The 16,625-nt window shown below is 39.9% G+C and overlaps 2 protein-coding genes across 3 annotated transcripts in view; both read left to right on the top strand.

Annotated features, from left to right (window-relative positions):
• The window catches only part of LOC108932908 (receptor-type tyrosine-protein phosphatase epsilon-like), a 46,913-nt gene extending 41,999 nt beyond the window's left edge, over positions 1–4,914 (top strand). For both annotated transcript variants that reach the window (XM_018749623.2, XM_018749624.2), the window contains 6 exons: positions 627–703; positions 1,566–1,700; positions 2,159–2,284; positions 2,873–3,024; positions 3,841–3,976; positions 4,694–4,914. In XM_018749623.2, coding sequence (XP_018605139.1) covers positions 627–703; positions 1,566–1,700; positions 2,159–2,284; positions 2,873–3,024; positions 3,841–3,976; positions 4,694–4,768 — 701 coding nt within the window. In that variant the 3' untranslated portion in view covers positions 4,769–4,914. The remainder of the gene's footprint in view (positions 1–626; positions 704–1,565; positions 1,701–2,158; positions 2,285–2,872; positions 3,025–3,840; positions 3,977–4,693) is intronic.
• Positions 4,915–8,495: 3,581 nt separating this feature from the next.
• Positions 8,496–9,680, top strand: gnrh3 (gonadotropin-releasing hormone 3). The gene is made up of 3 exons (XM_018749404.1): positions 8,496–8,633; positions 9,289–9,369; positions 9,615–9,680. The coding sequence occupies exons 1-3, from the start codon at positions 8,496–8,498 to the stop codon at positions 9,678–9,680; spliced, it is 285 nt and encodes a 94-aa protein (XP_018604920.1).
• The last annotated feature ends 6,945 nt before the right edge of the window (positions 9,681–16,625 follow it).

Below are 16,625 nucleotides of genomic sequence, written 5' to 3'. Positions count from 1 at the left end.
AACTTACAATGTTAAGCTGCTTCCAATTATTTACCCATTTTTACAGCGGAGTAATTTTACTGGAGCAATTTAGGGTAGGTACCTTGCTCCAGGGTACTATAGCTGGAGGCGGGGATCGAGCCTATGACCTTTTGGCTCCAAAGGCAGCAGCTCTAAGCGCGCCACTACTCGCTGCCCCAGCGTGCGTTCCCATCAAGTTCAGTTCCAGTGAAGTCCCTGACCTTTACTGTCATCGTAATTTGCGAAATGCGCTCTATACACGTCACGCAAGTTTATGCTCATTTGAACTTTTAGAGTAGGAACGTTCAGTGTCGTCACACACGGATGGCTGCAATAGCCACCTTTTCATATTTCTGTCATTTGGAACTGAGGGATCTTGATATTTTCCAATATTTTGGTACAAGCTGATATTTCCGCTGGAGTGCTGCACTCAAACCGCAGCCTTTCGGTGGCGTTGGAGTGAAGTAAAGAAGATTGCGAGCGACCGAGGCAGGGCAGCCGTCAAGTGGGGTTCCGTCACTCTGACTCAATGACCTTTCAGTGACTGTCCTCTCAGTTTTAGTGGAGCCCCCGGAGCTCTGATGGGACCTTTAGCTTTTATTTCTCTCTGTGTCTTCCGTCTCTAGATGATTTCAACAGAGTTATCCTGTCCATGAAACGAGGGCAGGAATTTACAGATTACATAAATGCGTCCTTCATAGACGTAAGTACGCTCTGCCATTGTTCTCACGTACATGAATAAGAGTAAAATCACACTACCGAGTCGTGCATCGCTTTGGAGAAAAGCAGCTGCCGAATGAGCAAATGTAAAGTACACTTATAACCTGAAATGATCAATAGCCGGAAATGAGTCCCAACAGTGGAACTCGGGTTTATCGGTTTATAGGCTGAGAAAATGTTAAGTAAAATTCCTCTTGGTTAAACACAGTTATCCAAATGTGAATGTAGTTGGACAACAAGGGAGAGTGCAGCCCTTGTGCGGAGACACCGCCTCTGTCGATGTGGTCGGAGCCCCTGAGTGACCCGGGCCGCTGTCCGCTTTGTGTCCGGCTGCATTCCGCTCTGCCTCTCATCTAGGAGCTCAGCTGTTGAAGTGAAGACACCGAGGGCGGTCAAACTGCGCGGCTTATGAAAAGTGACATTGTTTGCTCTAGTGTGGAGAATATGGGGGGGATGGACTGCTCCGATATCAGGATGCTTAACCACAGTAGCTACAAAGTACCTGACTGTCAAAAACAATGTTGCACCAAGCGACAGGATGGGACTTTATTAATCGCTGCAGGGAAATTCACACGTAGCTCCTCAATCTGACATGTGACAACAAAGTGCCGTTATACTGACGGAGACAAATAACAGGATAAGTAACAATAGCGTAAAAAAAGTGCTGATGATGAGGATTATTATTACCATAATTAGTGGCGGCGTATGATTTGTGTGGATCTGTATAAAGTGGAGTGATGGTGATAACCCACCCTGCATAACAATAATAGAGGTAATAATTCTGCAAAAAGCTGTGTATAACGATGGGGTTAAGTGAAGATGTCACACTCTGTTGTCCTACATAGGGCTACAGGCAGAAGGACTACTTCATCGCTACCCAGGGGCCCCTGGCCAGTACGGTGGAGGACTTCTGGAGGATGGTGTGGGAGTGGAAGTGTCACTCTGTGGTCGTGCTGACTGAGCTGCAGGAGAGGGAGCAGGTATTACGTCAGCCATCAGCAGCTGTCATCGGATGAGTGTGAATGGGCTGGCAAACTGGCGGGGCTTCGTAGGAATTTGTTCCTTTTTTTTTTACGAAGAAAAGTTATATTGTCACATCTTTCTACTTCCGTATATTGTTGTGCAATATGTATTTTGTGGCATGATTCCCCCCCCATTTAAGAACTTAAGACTAGGGCCAGCTGGTAGCATAGTAGTTAGAGCTGCTGCCCTTGGACCTAAAGGTTGCAGGTTTGAATCCCACCTTCAGGTGTAGTAGCAGCCTTGAGCAAGGTACTTACCCTGAATTAAAAATTACTCAGGTGTAGAAATGGGTAAGTAATTGTAGGTACGTAAACACTAAGTGACCTTGGAGGAAGCATCGGCTTCACGTAACCGAAGTCTCAAACAAGATGTTTGCATTTTCCCAGCTCTGTTTCTTTGACTTGAACGTTCACAGGAAAAGTGCTTCCAGTACTGGCCAGCAGAGGGCAGTATGACATATGGTGACTGTACTGTGGAGGCCAAGGGGGACACCTTGTGTGACACCTTCAACTTGCGGGATATGCTTCTTAAATATGAGCCAGTGAGTAACAAAAAAAAAATCCCCACATTTACTGCGAAACAGCACTAGCCCTACAAAAAAAGCAGAAAAAAGTTAATGGTTACCTGCCTTTTCTGTTAAACATATTTAGTAGTATTTTGTTAAATATATTTAGAAATGAATGCAACTGTCAGCTGTTTTTATATAGCACTGCTGTTTCCAATGTGTTCTCATTAGTAGATACACACTCTTAACAAAAATAAGACTGCTTTAGGCAGATAAGTCATTACATTGACAGCTCATTTCACATCACCCTGGAAATGTTGATGCATTAAATATAAGAGCAAGAATATATATTGGATTCTTTTTGTCTCTGAAGGTGTGTAATTATAATAGCATTTTGTCTTGTACTTAATGCTTTCTATAAAATGTGTCTAGCCCAATCCAAAATATATAAAATATTAAAATTGTTGTCACACTTTATATTGCATGTTTAAATATATATTTTATTAAACATACATATGCAATATAAAGCGATGTTGATAAATACGGGAGTAAATGACAAATGAGTTAATTATAGAATAAAAACATACGGCATCACCACCAGGTAAGCTGTGTGTCCATCAACAGGAGCAGGAGACGCGCCTCATTCGGCACTTCCACTTCCACGGCTGGCCGGAGATTGGCATCCCAACCGAGGGCAAGGGGATGATTGACCTCATTGCCGCCGTGCAGAAGCAGCAGCAGCAGTCAGGGAACCACCCCATTGTTGTGCACTGCAGGTAATAATGCACATGGAAATATCAGTCCCGCTGCCCAATTTAGTGACACAGTTGCAGTAACTTTCGCTACCTCTAGGGCTGCTGTTGGACAAGTTTGACGCTAACGCTATTTAGTTTCCTTATTGGTTCAGTGAAAATGAAACGTTTCTAATGTTCTGCAGAATGGAAGGCAAACATTCGCATTACAGTATAAAAGTGCTCAATAACTTTGCAGAAATAATGGGAATCATTTAAAAAATTTATTTTCAGCCTAATTGTACTTCTCGCCTCTGTCTGACGCAGAGCATTAAAAGCAATCGTTCCCTCTTAGGAAAAACCTGTAAGATCAGAAAGTCGCTCTAGGTGAAGTATTTGAGAAGCAGCCGGGTCCCACGGGGTCGATTTGCTCCTGTGATTCAGAGTCAATTAACATTAAATAAATGTGAAATCCTTCCTGACACTGACTTCATTTAATCTGATGAACCGTCTGAGGCTAATGGTGTCATTATCCGACTGGAGCAGTTTATTGCTGCTCACCGGGGGAAACGGCGGTTCTCCAGTGTCGTGCAGGAACACACTCGCTCATTTCCACCCACCATGCCTGCATAAAATATAAAGATGGTAAAACCGGAAGAATGGCGTCAGGCCTTTTTAGCGTGAAGCTCACTGCTTTTATAATATGAACTTAATCAGGGAAACTTACAGTTACTCCTCTTCCTACGGCTTACAATTGTTTACCCATTTATGAAGGTTGGTAATTAAGGGTAAATAACTTGCTGGAGGGTAGTTGATCTGTTTTCCACTTTGGTGTTCTACGCTGGTCTGGTGTGTCTTCAGTGCTGGAGCCGGCCGGACGGGCACCTTCATAGCCCTGAGCAACATCCTGGAGCGGGTGAAGGCCGAGGGCCTGCTGGACGTCTTCCAGACCGTGAAGAGCTTGCGAATGCAGAGGCCACACATGGTGCAGACGGTGGTAGGTGTTCACAACGATCCTGAGTGACACGTAGCCCTCAAAGCGGCCGCAGCAGCAGCAGGCAACCTGGGAGCTGTACCTGTGCTTACAGTGCTGCTTGAAAGTGTGTGAACCCTATAGGGATGGTCATTATTCTTGTATAAAATATTAACATCTAAATCTTAAACTTATAAAACGATTGATCTACGCACCTGATTTCATTTACTTGGTTTAACCGGTAAAACTTGGGTTTCACTTATTTTTGTACCTGGACTACTTCCGGTTTTTCTACTGCACACATTTCCTGTAAACCAATATTATGGAAGTGATCTTCACGCACTTATTAGGTCAGATGAGAAAGACTGCTTCTAATTAAATAACCATTTTGTGGTTAAAACTAAGGGACACAAGAGTTCACACATTTTCACATAGCACTGTATCTGTTCACTGTACTGAAAATAAGAGGGTTTTTTTAAAAAAAAAAAAAGCTCCAGATGTGTTGACAGTAATTTTTGTAGCATTATATTTAATTTTTTCTTCTCGTTGGTGATCAGGTACAGGTTTAGCTTCATGACTCCCTGACAGTAATGAATATTCCAGTCAAAACTAATGGACCCAGGGGAAAAAAAAAAATGGATACAATGGGGCTTATTTCAATGTGATTAGAATAATCATTTTAAAAAGCATATTTGTACACAAAGGTATTTGCTAATGAAATATTTTTCTTCGTTTTCTCAGGAGCAGTATGACTTCTGCTATAGAGTCGTTCAAGACTTTGTTGACATTTTCTCTGACTACGCCAATTTTAAATGAAGAGCTCTGCCTTAACGTTACTTCAATTCTATTTCACTGTCCCTTGGTTGGGATGTGTTACTCCTTTTTTGCTATGTGTGGTCCTACGTTTTGCTAGGCACCTGTCCCAAGAGCTACAAAAAGACCATGATGTGTAATACTGTAATATACTTAATCCATGGAAAAAAAGGTGTGTGTGTGTGTGTGTGTGTATATATAAAATATAAAAAAAAAAAAGTTGACAATGGCTGAATTATTTAGTGGTGGATTTTGACAGTATTTCTATTGTCATTACAATGTACAGGATATTTGATATGACAAGAATGTAAATTCATTTCATGTTTACCTTTCTAACTAGGAAAATTGGTTAGATTTCCTATACTTATTGGTTAGATTTCCTGTACTTATACCAATTTCTGTACATAACTATTTGTTTCAATGCTGCAGTGTTGCTGAGTCCAGCCATCCCTGCCAGTGTTTTTTTTTTTTTTTTTTTTTTTCTCCTTCAAACTATTTTGTAGATATTTTCCTTTTATTTAAATACACATGAGCTGAAATGAATGTTATTTTTGAGAATAACATAATTGAGTAAAAGGTTGCACTGTCATTTTGAGCTCTAAACAGCAGCTTTGAGTTTTTATATAAATTTAATATTTGTATACTCAAAAACAAAAAAAAAAAAAAAAAAAAAACAAAAATCTGCCAGGCTTTCTGTTGCCAGCAGTTTTGCACCAGCACTATTAACTCAAAAGGAAAATGTTGGAATTCCTTTTGTGTAAATTGATCTGGAAAGCAGGGGTTTTTACTGTGAAGACAAACATTAGTTCATGTGGAGGGTGTAGAGTACAGTACACATTAAAATGGTCAAAGTTTACTCTATGCGCTGAAGGTCTTCCAGATTACCAGAGTGTTAACTAGATTTTCCTTTTCCAATGTAAGGTAATTCATTAATGACAATGATGGTGTATAATGGTCTCTGTCTCACACAATTCAGTTTACAGTGACTAGTTCATCTGAAACTAGTCTTTGGACTGTGGTAGGGAACAGGAGCACCCAGCGGGACCCCACGTGAACAGGGAAGAACATGGAAGAACATGGAAACTTTTGAACCCATACTGAAAAGCACAGGATCCCAGCGCTACCTGTTGTTGTACCAATACAGGACACATGAATGGCACATTTAAAAATAATTTCGATTTGATGCTTTTATTTCTTAACGTTTAGCACTGAAATAATGTAGGTTTTGTTCAATTGTATTAACTCATTTTGCACATAACAAGCACACTGAACAACTCGGCACAGCCAGGTATCCTAAATACACAAATAGTCACATGCACAATGAGAATATATTTTCATTCCCTTTTTTTTTTTTTTAAATAGTCAAAACAATTGAGAGTCCTGTGTTGCAGATCTGATTTTAATCGCAATTACTGTATATATTTGCATGGTGCAATGGGAGATGGCCACTAGACTTCTCTGATCAGATATCAAAAGTTATACAAGTGATTTCACATTACCTGGGTATACTTATGTTTTTAGCGGTTATTGGCAACTTTTTATATAAAGAAATAAGAATTTGTACATTATGATGCAATTTATGGTTACTCATGTGACATAAGGTACGAATTTTACATAGACATCAAAAATATATTCACCAAAGAGAAAATGAAGGGCATGCTACAATGTCATAGAATTTCTACACTGATTTGTATGCAAAACCTCTAGTTAACACTTTAAAAACAAGACGTGTATTTTTCGATGGTTACTAAGAGCTACTAATTCTTTATATACACTTTTCTAACCAAAGTTACTATGCTGTAAGGAGTGGCATTGGACAGAAAACTACTCTTGGGAAGTTGGTGAGGTGGGGAGAGTTTTTTTTTTTTTTTTTTTTTTTTTTTTTTTTTTTTTTTTTGAAAGAGCTCACGGGATCAACAATAGCTGTGATAACTGATCTTATTAACTGTGTATGAAATATGTCTCCGATGTGTTGCTTGCACCATTGTAAGTGTAACCTGATCTTAGTGCTATGTGTCATACAGTCTCATTCAAGTTTGAATATTGTTTATATTGTACATAGTATTTGCAAGAAATAAAAAAAAAAAAAAAAAATCATTGGATACTGAAGTGTCATTCTTTAACAATATTTCTAAAGCAGCACACCATGATATGCTGTACATATAAAATATGAAATGAAAAAAAATCACCCAGTGAGCATGTGGGAATATACACTTTTTTCCGCACAACGAGCTGATAAATTCAGTACAGCGGCATATCTGTCCTGTTCAGCTGTCATTTTACTTCCAGTAAGTGTGTTTTGTGCAATAGTGACAATGATACAGAAGATATCGCAACCACACACATGCGCACAGCCACATGTAGGTGTTTCCTGACAACACAGCTCCCTTCCGTGGTCAGAACATTATTCAACACAACAACAAAGTAAACAGGGAACAAACATTACAAACGTTGTAGAATACAGTAAATTTATTTACTATGCTTAGTGCAATGCAGCATGGGAGAATAATGCCCTGTCCTTAACCAATTACAAATATCAGTAATGTCAAAGTAATATAACACACACACATTTTCAGAACTGCTTGTCCCATACGGGGTCACGGGGAACCAGAGCCCAACTCCGCAACACAGGGTATAAGGCCGGAGGGGGAAGGGACACACCCAGGACAGGATGCCAGTCCATCGCAAGGAACCCCAAGCGGGACTCGAACCCCAGACCCACTGGAGAGCAGGACCCAGTCCAACCCACTGCACCACCGCACCCCCCCCAACAAAGGAAACAGAAAATTCATAATTATTATTATTAATGATAGTAATGAATTTAGCTGGTGATTTTATGGCATTATGCTACTTATAATTATTTACCCATTTAGATAGTAGAGTGATTTTTACTGGACTAATTCAGGGTAGAAGAGGGTGTGGTGGCACAGCAGGTTTGGCCTATACCTGCTCTCTAGTGGGTATGGGGTTCGAGTCCTGATTGGTGTGCCTTGTGATGGACTGGGATCCAGGCCTGGGTGTGTACCCCCCTCAACAGCCTCACCCCCTGTGTTGCCGGGTTAGGCTCTGGCTTGCCGTGACCCCACTTGGGACAAGGGGTTTCAGCAAGCGTGTGTATTTCAGGGTAAAGGTACCTTGTTCAGAGGCCATTTCATTGCAGTGTAGTCACCCACGTGTATATACACTAACCAGGATTACTAAATAGTTAATTTTCTGACAAGCTGTGGTTAATTTGCCGTCTGATGAAGAATTTTTTGTTAAAAACGTCATTTTCTCAGGCGGTCCCTTAGGTAAGGCACCACAACTTTTAAAGGATATTACCCCAGTTTGTACGTGGATGTTGGACACCTTCTGCGTTTATTATTGGCAAAGCTGGTTATTAGCCATTAAAAGATGAAACGCATCTGTCAGGAGGATTGCTCACCTTTGGAGCAGGGATTATCTTTGTGACTCATGGAGAAACATTTCCCTTCTCAGCGAGTAAGATTTCATATAAAAGCAGGGAAGTACGGTGCCCCGCACCTCAGACGGACACAGTGAAAATGTATGTCGCTCTGTGTATTATTCTTTTAACAAATATTCAGTTTTCACTTTTCAAAAGTAAATGCTTGTCATTCTTTAGTGTACTATAAAAACTATATACTTCTTTTTTTCCATTTAAATTGAGCCTGCATTTGATGTCTTATGTCAGGTTGTTCTTTAAAGTCTTAATGTCTTTTTTTCAGTTTCCATGGAGCTCACAGGGAAAAGTGTTCTGCACCTGGTGGTCCTGGCACATGTCGCTCAGATAGGTTTCTCCCAGCACTGGTCGTACGGCTGGCTGCCTGGCGGGAAGAGAAGTGCTGGTGATACGGAAGCAAAGGTTAAGGTACACTGTTAGCGTAGGGCTGTGTACTGTGTTTGAAGTCTGTCACGTTGACCATGACAATGTCCTCCCAAGGAACCTACGACTACTTACGACTGGGGCAGCGCGGTGGTACAGTGAGTAGCGCTGCTGCCTTATAGCACCCGGGTGGTGGGTTTGATCCCCGTTTAGTCTGTGTGGAGTTTGCATGTTCCCTCTGGGTGCTCTGGTTTCCTCTCACAGTCCAAAGACATGCTGTTCAGGCTCACCTATAGTGTGTGAGTGACAGAGAGAGTGTGTTCCACTGATGTATGGATGAGTGACCCAGTGTAAGTAGTGTATCTAGCAGTGTAAGTCACCTTGGTGAATGAGGTGTGTGGGCTGATAACACTACACAGAGTTCATTGGAATTAGCTTTGAAGAAAAGCATCTGCTAAATAAATGTAAAATTTTAAAAAAAAAACAACCTCATTACCTTGGTCCAAGGTATTACAGGTAGGATTTAAACCTGCATTTTTCCAGTGTAAAAGTGATGGCTCTAATCACTGATTGCTGCTCTGTGTTGAACGGGGGTGGGGTGCTGTAAAGTGATTTTAATACAACTGACCACAATATAGCTGAATAATGAAATTTAATGCATATTCCTGAAATACTCAGCTAAAGCCACTATTTCTTCCAGATGATGGACAGTGGAGACTTAGTGACCTTCTTTGATGAACCCAGCCCCTTTGTGTTGGAGAGTTTGGGTACAAATCAGTTCGTAAGTACACCCGTTAACTACAGTACAAATGTCCAGTCATACATGGTTTCCTGGTAAAAGTGTTCCAGAATATTCCATATCTAATCAGAAACACAGGGAATTGTTATTGTTATTGTTATTGTTATTTTCTGAGTACGTACATGCAGTTATATGGAAGCAAACATATTTTATCCTGTATGAATTTCTTTTTTTTTTATACAGATGATGTTTTTTCCATAAAATGTTAAGTCATTCCATTTCCTCAGGGAAGAGAAGATGGTGGAGAATTTACCAGAAAACGAAAATGGATGCACCAGAAAAGAATAATTTGATTACAAAAAAAAAAAAAAAAACTACTGAAGGAAACTGTAAAAATGATTAATTTTAGATACAACGACAGAACCGGCGCCAAAGTGGTAAAACTTTGCATTTTCTCCATGACGTTTGCAACTGGCTTTAGTAGTAAGTTGAGAAATGTTATTGCCCTTGTCCTCACTTTGCTTCTGTAAAATTGTAATAAAATTGAGTTTAGAAATTGCTTGATGAGTATGCCTAACTTTTACAATATGCAGATAATTCAACAGGCTCTTGCAATTAAGCTAATTACATAGCAACAAAGTAGGGATGATATATTTTACCGAAATCTAACAAAGCACTTAGGATTCAGTGAACTATGCGTAGGTGCTGAGTTTATCATTATGCTCATAGCTGAAAATTGGATAATACACTTCAGCCACTAATTGCTTGAATCTGTGGTAATTTAATACTGTATTCTAAAACTGATGGATAATATATTTTGACAGTTACAATCCTGAAAGCAATTTGTCTTTTATTACCTAGACTGTTTACAAGTTTTTTCATAATCATTACATTTTTCACTGACACCAAAGGGGTGGCTGTCATAAATTAGTTATTTCATTTGTTTTGCAAAGTAATGTCAGTTTTGGATTGAATAAAGCCTCTGCACAGATAATACTGTAAAATTATGCCTGAAAAGAAAAAGAAAATATCTTTCCAAACAAGCATAAAGCAAATCAAATTTTTTTTTTTTTTTTTTTATTTTCACGAGACTGAACTGCAAAATAAAGGTAGTAAAACAAAGGGCTGTCAGACCAGGTAAAGATGAAGCGGTTGAGTCTGCCACAAAAACAAAAAGGTTCTGGATCCCCAGTAGAGAAGTGGAAATTGCTTCCTTACATGTTCAAGTGGACTTTATCACAAGGCTTCCCGTGCATCCTTCAAAAATCTGAAGGGCGGAATTACAAGTGAGACGACTGAGCATCCTTAAAGTAAGGCAAATATTGTTAATACGTAGTGAGCTTCATACTTTAAACGGTCTAAACAAAGGCTAATCCCACAAGCAAAAGAACGCACCACTTTCCCAATTGCCCTGCTCCAGAATACTGCTGGATCAAAAGAGCGGGACTCAGAAATAAAACCTGAAAAAAATATTGCCATCTATTGTTTATGAAAACTAAAGGTTATTTCTATAGTTCTGTACCTCATTAGCCTAATACCCTTGAGCAAGGTACTTACCCTAAGTTGCTCCAGTAATATTACCAAGCTTTATAAATGGGTAAATAACTGTAGGTACTTAACACTGTCACTCACTTTGGACAAAAGTATCAGCTAAATGAATAAAAGTTAATGTATTACCATCAAGTAGCATTAATCTTTCATCAAGAATAAAAGAAAACTATACATAATATGAAATGTCTTTCAGTAGATACCCCCTTTGATTACTGTAAAATTTGCTAAGATGTCATTAAATATTTTCTATAATAAATTAAAACCTGGTTGGAGTTCTAGGTGCTCCAACAAGGAACAAGCAACATTTTTCAGGCTCCAAATCATAATTTCAAATGTCATTTACTACTCTCAATTTGCACCCAGTTTTCTCAAAATTCCAGTATCACGAGTAATAAAAATAATTTGTTGTATCGGCTTTATTTAGTGCCTTCAGTCAATAGTCTAAAGGAAAAGATAAAACTCAAAATTCAGGCAATATTCTAAAACATCCATTTTTTTTTTCAAACTATGTATCGAACCCATGATGTGAAACCTGTGACTTTCAATACCTGAGATCTGTGACTCTCTGACCTGCAGCTTCCAGTATAGGCTACCCTCATTTCACCATTGTAAATTGTTCCTAATTACTGTTCGTAAAGTGAACCCTTTATAGAACGAGGGCTTGACATTAACACCTGCTCACCCGCCAAATGCGGGTAGAAAATGGCGATGGCGGGTAACTCCATCACCCCTACTGACCACTTTGGTGGCTGACGTTTCGGTGGCATGAATAAAAAAAAAAAAATGTATTTCACAAAACTCTCCTTGGGCAATCAAATTAAGTCCAATGATATCCTAAATAATACTACAAGTCCCATGAGCACTTGCTGCACAGTGTGTGCATACTGTTGGGTGCTTCGGCACCAGACTCCAGCAAAAGAAGGAGGGAAGAAAAGTTGAAAATGTAGCGGCATATTAAGGGCGTGAAGACAGTAAGGTAACTTAGATTACATGTAAATTGTAATACTATCGCCAGCTAGGGAGTCTCGGAATGTGGGCAGATGAAGAGGTCTGAGCAGCCTAAATTACCATTAAGGCTGGCCACACCCACACACTGTCTGAAACTGCTTAGAAGAATAGAATAGAACATACTTTATTGTCCCTTTCCAGGGAAGTTTGTCTTGGACACCATGACACGGCCAGTGCACAACATTGGACTCGCAAAAAACAATACACGCCTTAACATCCAGTTAAAAAATAAAAAATAAAATGAAAAAATAAATATTCAAAGTTTAAAAATCTCTATATACCAGTCTAAAACTTCAGCTTGTCCCGAGAGGGGTCGCAGTGAACCGGAGCCTAACCCAGCAACACAGGGCACAAGGCTGGAGCGGAAGGGGACACACCCAGGATGGGATGCCAGTCCATCACAAGGCAACCCAAGCAGGACTAAAACCCCAGACCAACCAGACAGTAATGTTTCGAAAAAGGTTGCCTATTAAGTAAAATTAAATTGTTATTTTTGTCGACAATGTGGATGCACAAAAAGGCTGAACTCATTTTTGTTCAAATAAAGGATAAAAAAATGTAGTTAGTCTCCAATTACCTTTTATTTATTTGTGTGTGTGTGTGTGTTTGTGTTTGAGTGTGTGTGTGTGTTTGTGTGGGGGGGGGTTGGCTTGCATTTTGGCTAGTGAAAATGCTGAGTGGATATTGACTTTGGAAAATCACTAGTCACAATGTCCAGTAAGCCAAAAAGTTAATGTCAAGCCCTGTACAGAACTCCTCATAAAGATTATTCTGGAAAAATACTGTATGTGTATCTGTTAACCTGAGGGCAGTGCCCTGGGATCAAGACTGAAACGTTATAGCCCACAACGCAAATAGCTTTGTAACAGAACATCCAACGTACTAATTTTCCCAAACTTTGGAAATAGAAAAAAACCAAAGCATACAGGATTGTGTTGTTCAACAGCAGCGGTAACCCAAATCCCTTCAACAAATTACTGAAAGAAATGCAAACAACATTTTATAATGATTAAAATAAAGACTTCACGGCAGAAGTAATACTTCAATATTAGAAACAACATCACAGAGTTACTTCACGCAAAACGAGTCTAGAACTTCTAGTAGAAGTTTAAACAAACACAAACTCAATAGTATCTAGAATATTTTAGCTTTATGTAAAACACCCCCCTACTTTGCAGGCCCTATCATGGAAGTTTGCGCACGTTGCTGACACCAAAAATAATGTCCCGGACATTCTCACAACTCGAGCAAGGAAAATGAATCACAGTTGACCTCTTCGTCTGCTGTCCATGCAACAACCAGGAAAATTCGGGATCGTCCACTCGCGTTTCAGCGATGAGAGCTTTAACAAGGCCCGAGGAACTTGGTGCATTGCCAGGAGCACGAAGCACTATCGGGTTCTCCACCATCTCCATGGCCGCTCGACGTGATGGGCTGGAAACCTCCACTTTAATTTTCTAAAACAACCCACTAAACTCATTGGACACAAACGAGTACAAAACGGAAACGTATCTTCATCAACTCCTCTCCAGACAAAACAAACTGCTTGTCATTACACAATCAAACTAAAACGATATTTTCTCTCTTCGGTTACTTTCGAAGCAACCAAAAAATATGAACTCCCTCTCCTCACACCTCGAACACTCCAGAACCCTACTTCTTCTCAAAGCTTCCTGCAGTGCGTTCCATCCCTCCTCTCTCTAATTGGTTTCTCTCAAACCAACACCAAATCAGTCTGCAATAAGTGTAAGACTGACAATATCATACGTAGGTTGTAACTGTCCTAGCACGTGTTCGTGCGGCTTCAAACAAACTAGCAAAATTACCCGCCTTACATTTTATACACAGGGAACATCATTCAAAGGTAAACTAAGAATATCCCATCCATCTTCAGGCCTACAAGGGGGCTGTGCTGCGTTCAAGTGCACAGTTTACAGAAGTGGGCGGCACGGTGGTGCAGCGGGTTGTGCTGTTGTCTCAGTGCCTGGGTGGTTGCTAGAGAAGAGGGTTTGAATTGTGTTCAGTCTGTGTGAAGCTTGCATTTTCTCCCTGTATCTGTGTGGGTTTCCTCCGGGTGCTCTGGTTTCCTCCCACAGTCCAAAGACATGCTGTTCAGGTTCACCCGTAGTGTGTGAGTGACAGAAAGAGTGTATTCCACTGACGTATTGATGAGTGACCCATTGTAAGTAGTGTGTCTATGAGTGTAAGTCACCTTGGTGAACAAGGTGTGTGGACTGATAACACTACATAGAGTTCACTGGACGTCGCTTTGGAGAAACACATCTGCTAAATAAATAAATGTAAGTGAATTTGAAACCAAGGGATCGCGGCGTAGGAAGGAAACACAAGGAAGTCAGGTAAGTTCGATTCAGCCTTTCCATCTCCTTTAATGATTTTATTCAAGACTCATCATTGAATGGGATGCGTTTCTACACATAGCACTTTAGTTTTAGCAATATAGGGTAAGTTCGATGTTATTACACCAGTACAGGGCGGCTTGAACAATAACGTACAGGTTACATGGCCGTAATATTAGCTGGTTTGTTTTGTGCTGCACCATACATGTGATTCTATTACTCAGCTTGTGGTTCATTTTGACCGTAAAAGTATACATTAATTCTAAGTACGCAATTCTGATGTCCTGAACACCATAAGAAAGAACAAAATGCTTACTTCGCATGCTTCTCTGAAGCTCTTGCACGTTCTAACATTGCAGAGGTCACCTTGCTGGTGTCAGCGGAGGCGCCTTTTCCACGGCAGATTTTTGGCATAAAAGACACCTGTGATAAAGGCTCGCAAATGTGCCAAATAATCAGAATGCATTCAAAAATTCAAACGAGTCACCTTTACTCTCAATGCTTTGTCCGCGTTTTATGTGATTGCATAGGAAATCTTCAAAGATGTATCTTTCCAGAAACTTCTGGTTTGTTGCTCATGTTTGAATGACAACCCAGCCCATTTTGAAAGTCACAAAAAAAAAAGATCTGAAAGTGGTAAATTCTAGTGAGAGCACATCTGTTGCTACCATCCTTGATCACAGCAGGAATTAAAAGGTGAGCAGCCACAGTGTGGGAGATATACAGACTGCACTGAACTCACATCCAGCTGGTCCGTCTCCTTCTGAAACACCAAGAAAACAACTCTGTGCTGTTTCGGATGACTCCTGACTACTTCTGAGTTTATGCAGAAAGGCACGTTAAGGCAGACCTCTATGAAATACGTTCAAGGGTTGATTTTATTTTTGTAATGTTTCTGATACCATCACATTGCAGGCAGTTGTATCATTACTCATATGTATGTTATTATTTATAAGAATGACAGCAGGCGGCATAGTAATTAGTACTAACTGAGTCCCTGGATTAAATCCAATTCCTGCTGTAATACCCTTGATCGAGGTATTTACTGCAACTCAATATAATAAAAATACCCTCACATACAAATAGTTAAATCACGGAGAATTTGCTTATCTAACATTGTAGGTCAAGTTGCAGAAAGGTGTCAGCTGAAATTTAGTAATGTTATAACATTGTGGTTCGAAGTCCCCGGGAGACACCTTGCAGTTTACTTCCTAAGCAACACTGTAAGTAATTTTGGACATAAACTCTTGAACAGCAGCAAGTGTTGCAACTGATCCACTTGACAAACTGCTCCATATAATTTTCTAATTAGACTTTAAAACTTCAGCTTTCAGTTCACCTTGTGCCTTTCCTAAATTATCATAAAGATGGAAAAAAAAATTAAAAACTGCAGGAGGCTAACTCAAAAATGTGAATTAATTTCAGGCAAAGCCCCGTAGACAAAACTCGCCCTAATAGAATTGTGCATTAGGGCTTGTGGATCATGAGTTGTATTCACACAAGGGGAAAGCAGCATTGTTAGAGTGCAGTTTTGTGTACATTCCTAAACCCATCAGTAGACACTTTGGGGAACGTGTGAACATTATCAAAGAATATTGAATTAGTGAGAAATTAAAGCATGTACCCCTGCATTTTCAGCACAAAGGATTCCTTCATTAAGCTCTTTAATCAACAAATTAATATGCACAGCTGTATAGATGTTTCCTGAAGAGAATTATTTTGAACTGATGAAAGATTACAAAGTTTGTTTTTCTTTCTTTCCTTTTTTTTTTTTTTAATTTTATTGTGAGTTGTGCTACTTTATTTAATAAAACAACAACATTGGTAGATATTGGTAAAGGGTTTTTTTTTTTTTTCTTTTTTTTTTATGGCGACACCGTACTGTAGGAGGTTTGAATCCAGAGCAGTCTGTGTGCAGTTTCAACGTTTTCCTACTCTCTGCTTTCTTCCCACTGTCCAAAGACATGCAGTTACTTTCTTACATTTATTTATTTGGCAGACACTTTTCTCCAAAGTGACTTCCAATGAACTCTATGTAGTGTTATCAGCCCACACACCTTATTCACCAAGGTTACTTACACTGCTAGATACACTACTTACGATGGGTCACTCATCCATGCATCAGTGGAACACACTCTCTCTATCACACACACACTATGGGTGAACCTGAACATCATGTCTTTGCACTGTGGGAGGAAACCAGAGTACCCAGAGGAAACCCACGCAGACACAGGAAGAACATGCAAACTCCACATAGACTGAGCGGGGATCGAACCCATGTCCTCTTGCACCACCCAGGTGCTGTGACACTGGGGTTCTTGGGGTACCTACCGAAGTAATGGTTCAGTAAAATAACTTATAAGTAACCAACTTTTAAATAAT

Source organism: Scleropages formosus, chromosome 4 (assembly GCF_900964775.1).
Source record: "Scleropages formosus chromosome 4, fSclFor1.1, whole genome shotgun sequence".
Taxonomy (NCBI): Eukaryota; Metazoa; Chordata; class Actinopteri; order Osteoglossiformes; family Osteoglossidae; genus Scleropages; species Scleropages formosus.
Note: the sequence above shows the minus strand (reverse complement) of the source record. Positions and strands in the feature narration are given on the sequence as shown.

What these genes read in the sequence shown, in the direction of transcription:
- gnrh3 (XM_018749404.1), top strand. Translation starts at nt 8,496, where the DNA reads ATGGAGCTCACAGGGAAAAGTGTTCTGCACCTGGTGGTCCTGGCACAT. An exon ending in ATACGGAAGCAAAGGTTAAG is followed by an intron (nt 8,634 to 9,288) that starts GTACACTGTTAG and finishes TATTTCTTCCAG; the next exon opens with ATGATGGACAGTGGAGACTT. An exon ending in GTTTGGGTACAAATCAGTTC is followed by an intron (nt 9,370 to 9,614) that starts GTAAGTACACCC and finishes CCATTTCCTCAG; the next exon opens with GGAAGAGAAGATGGTGGAGA.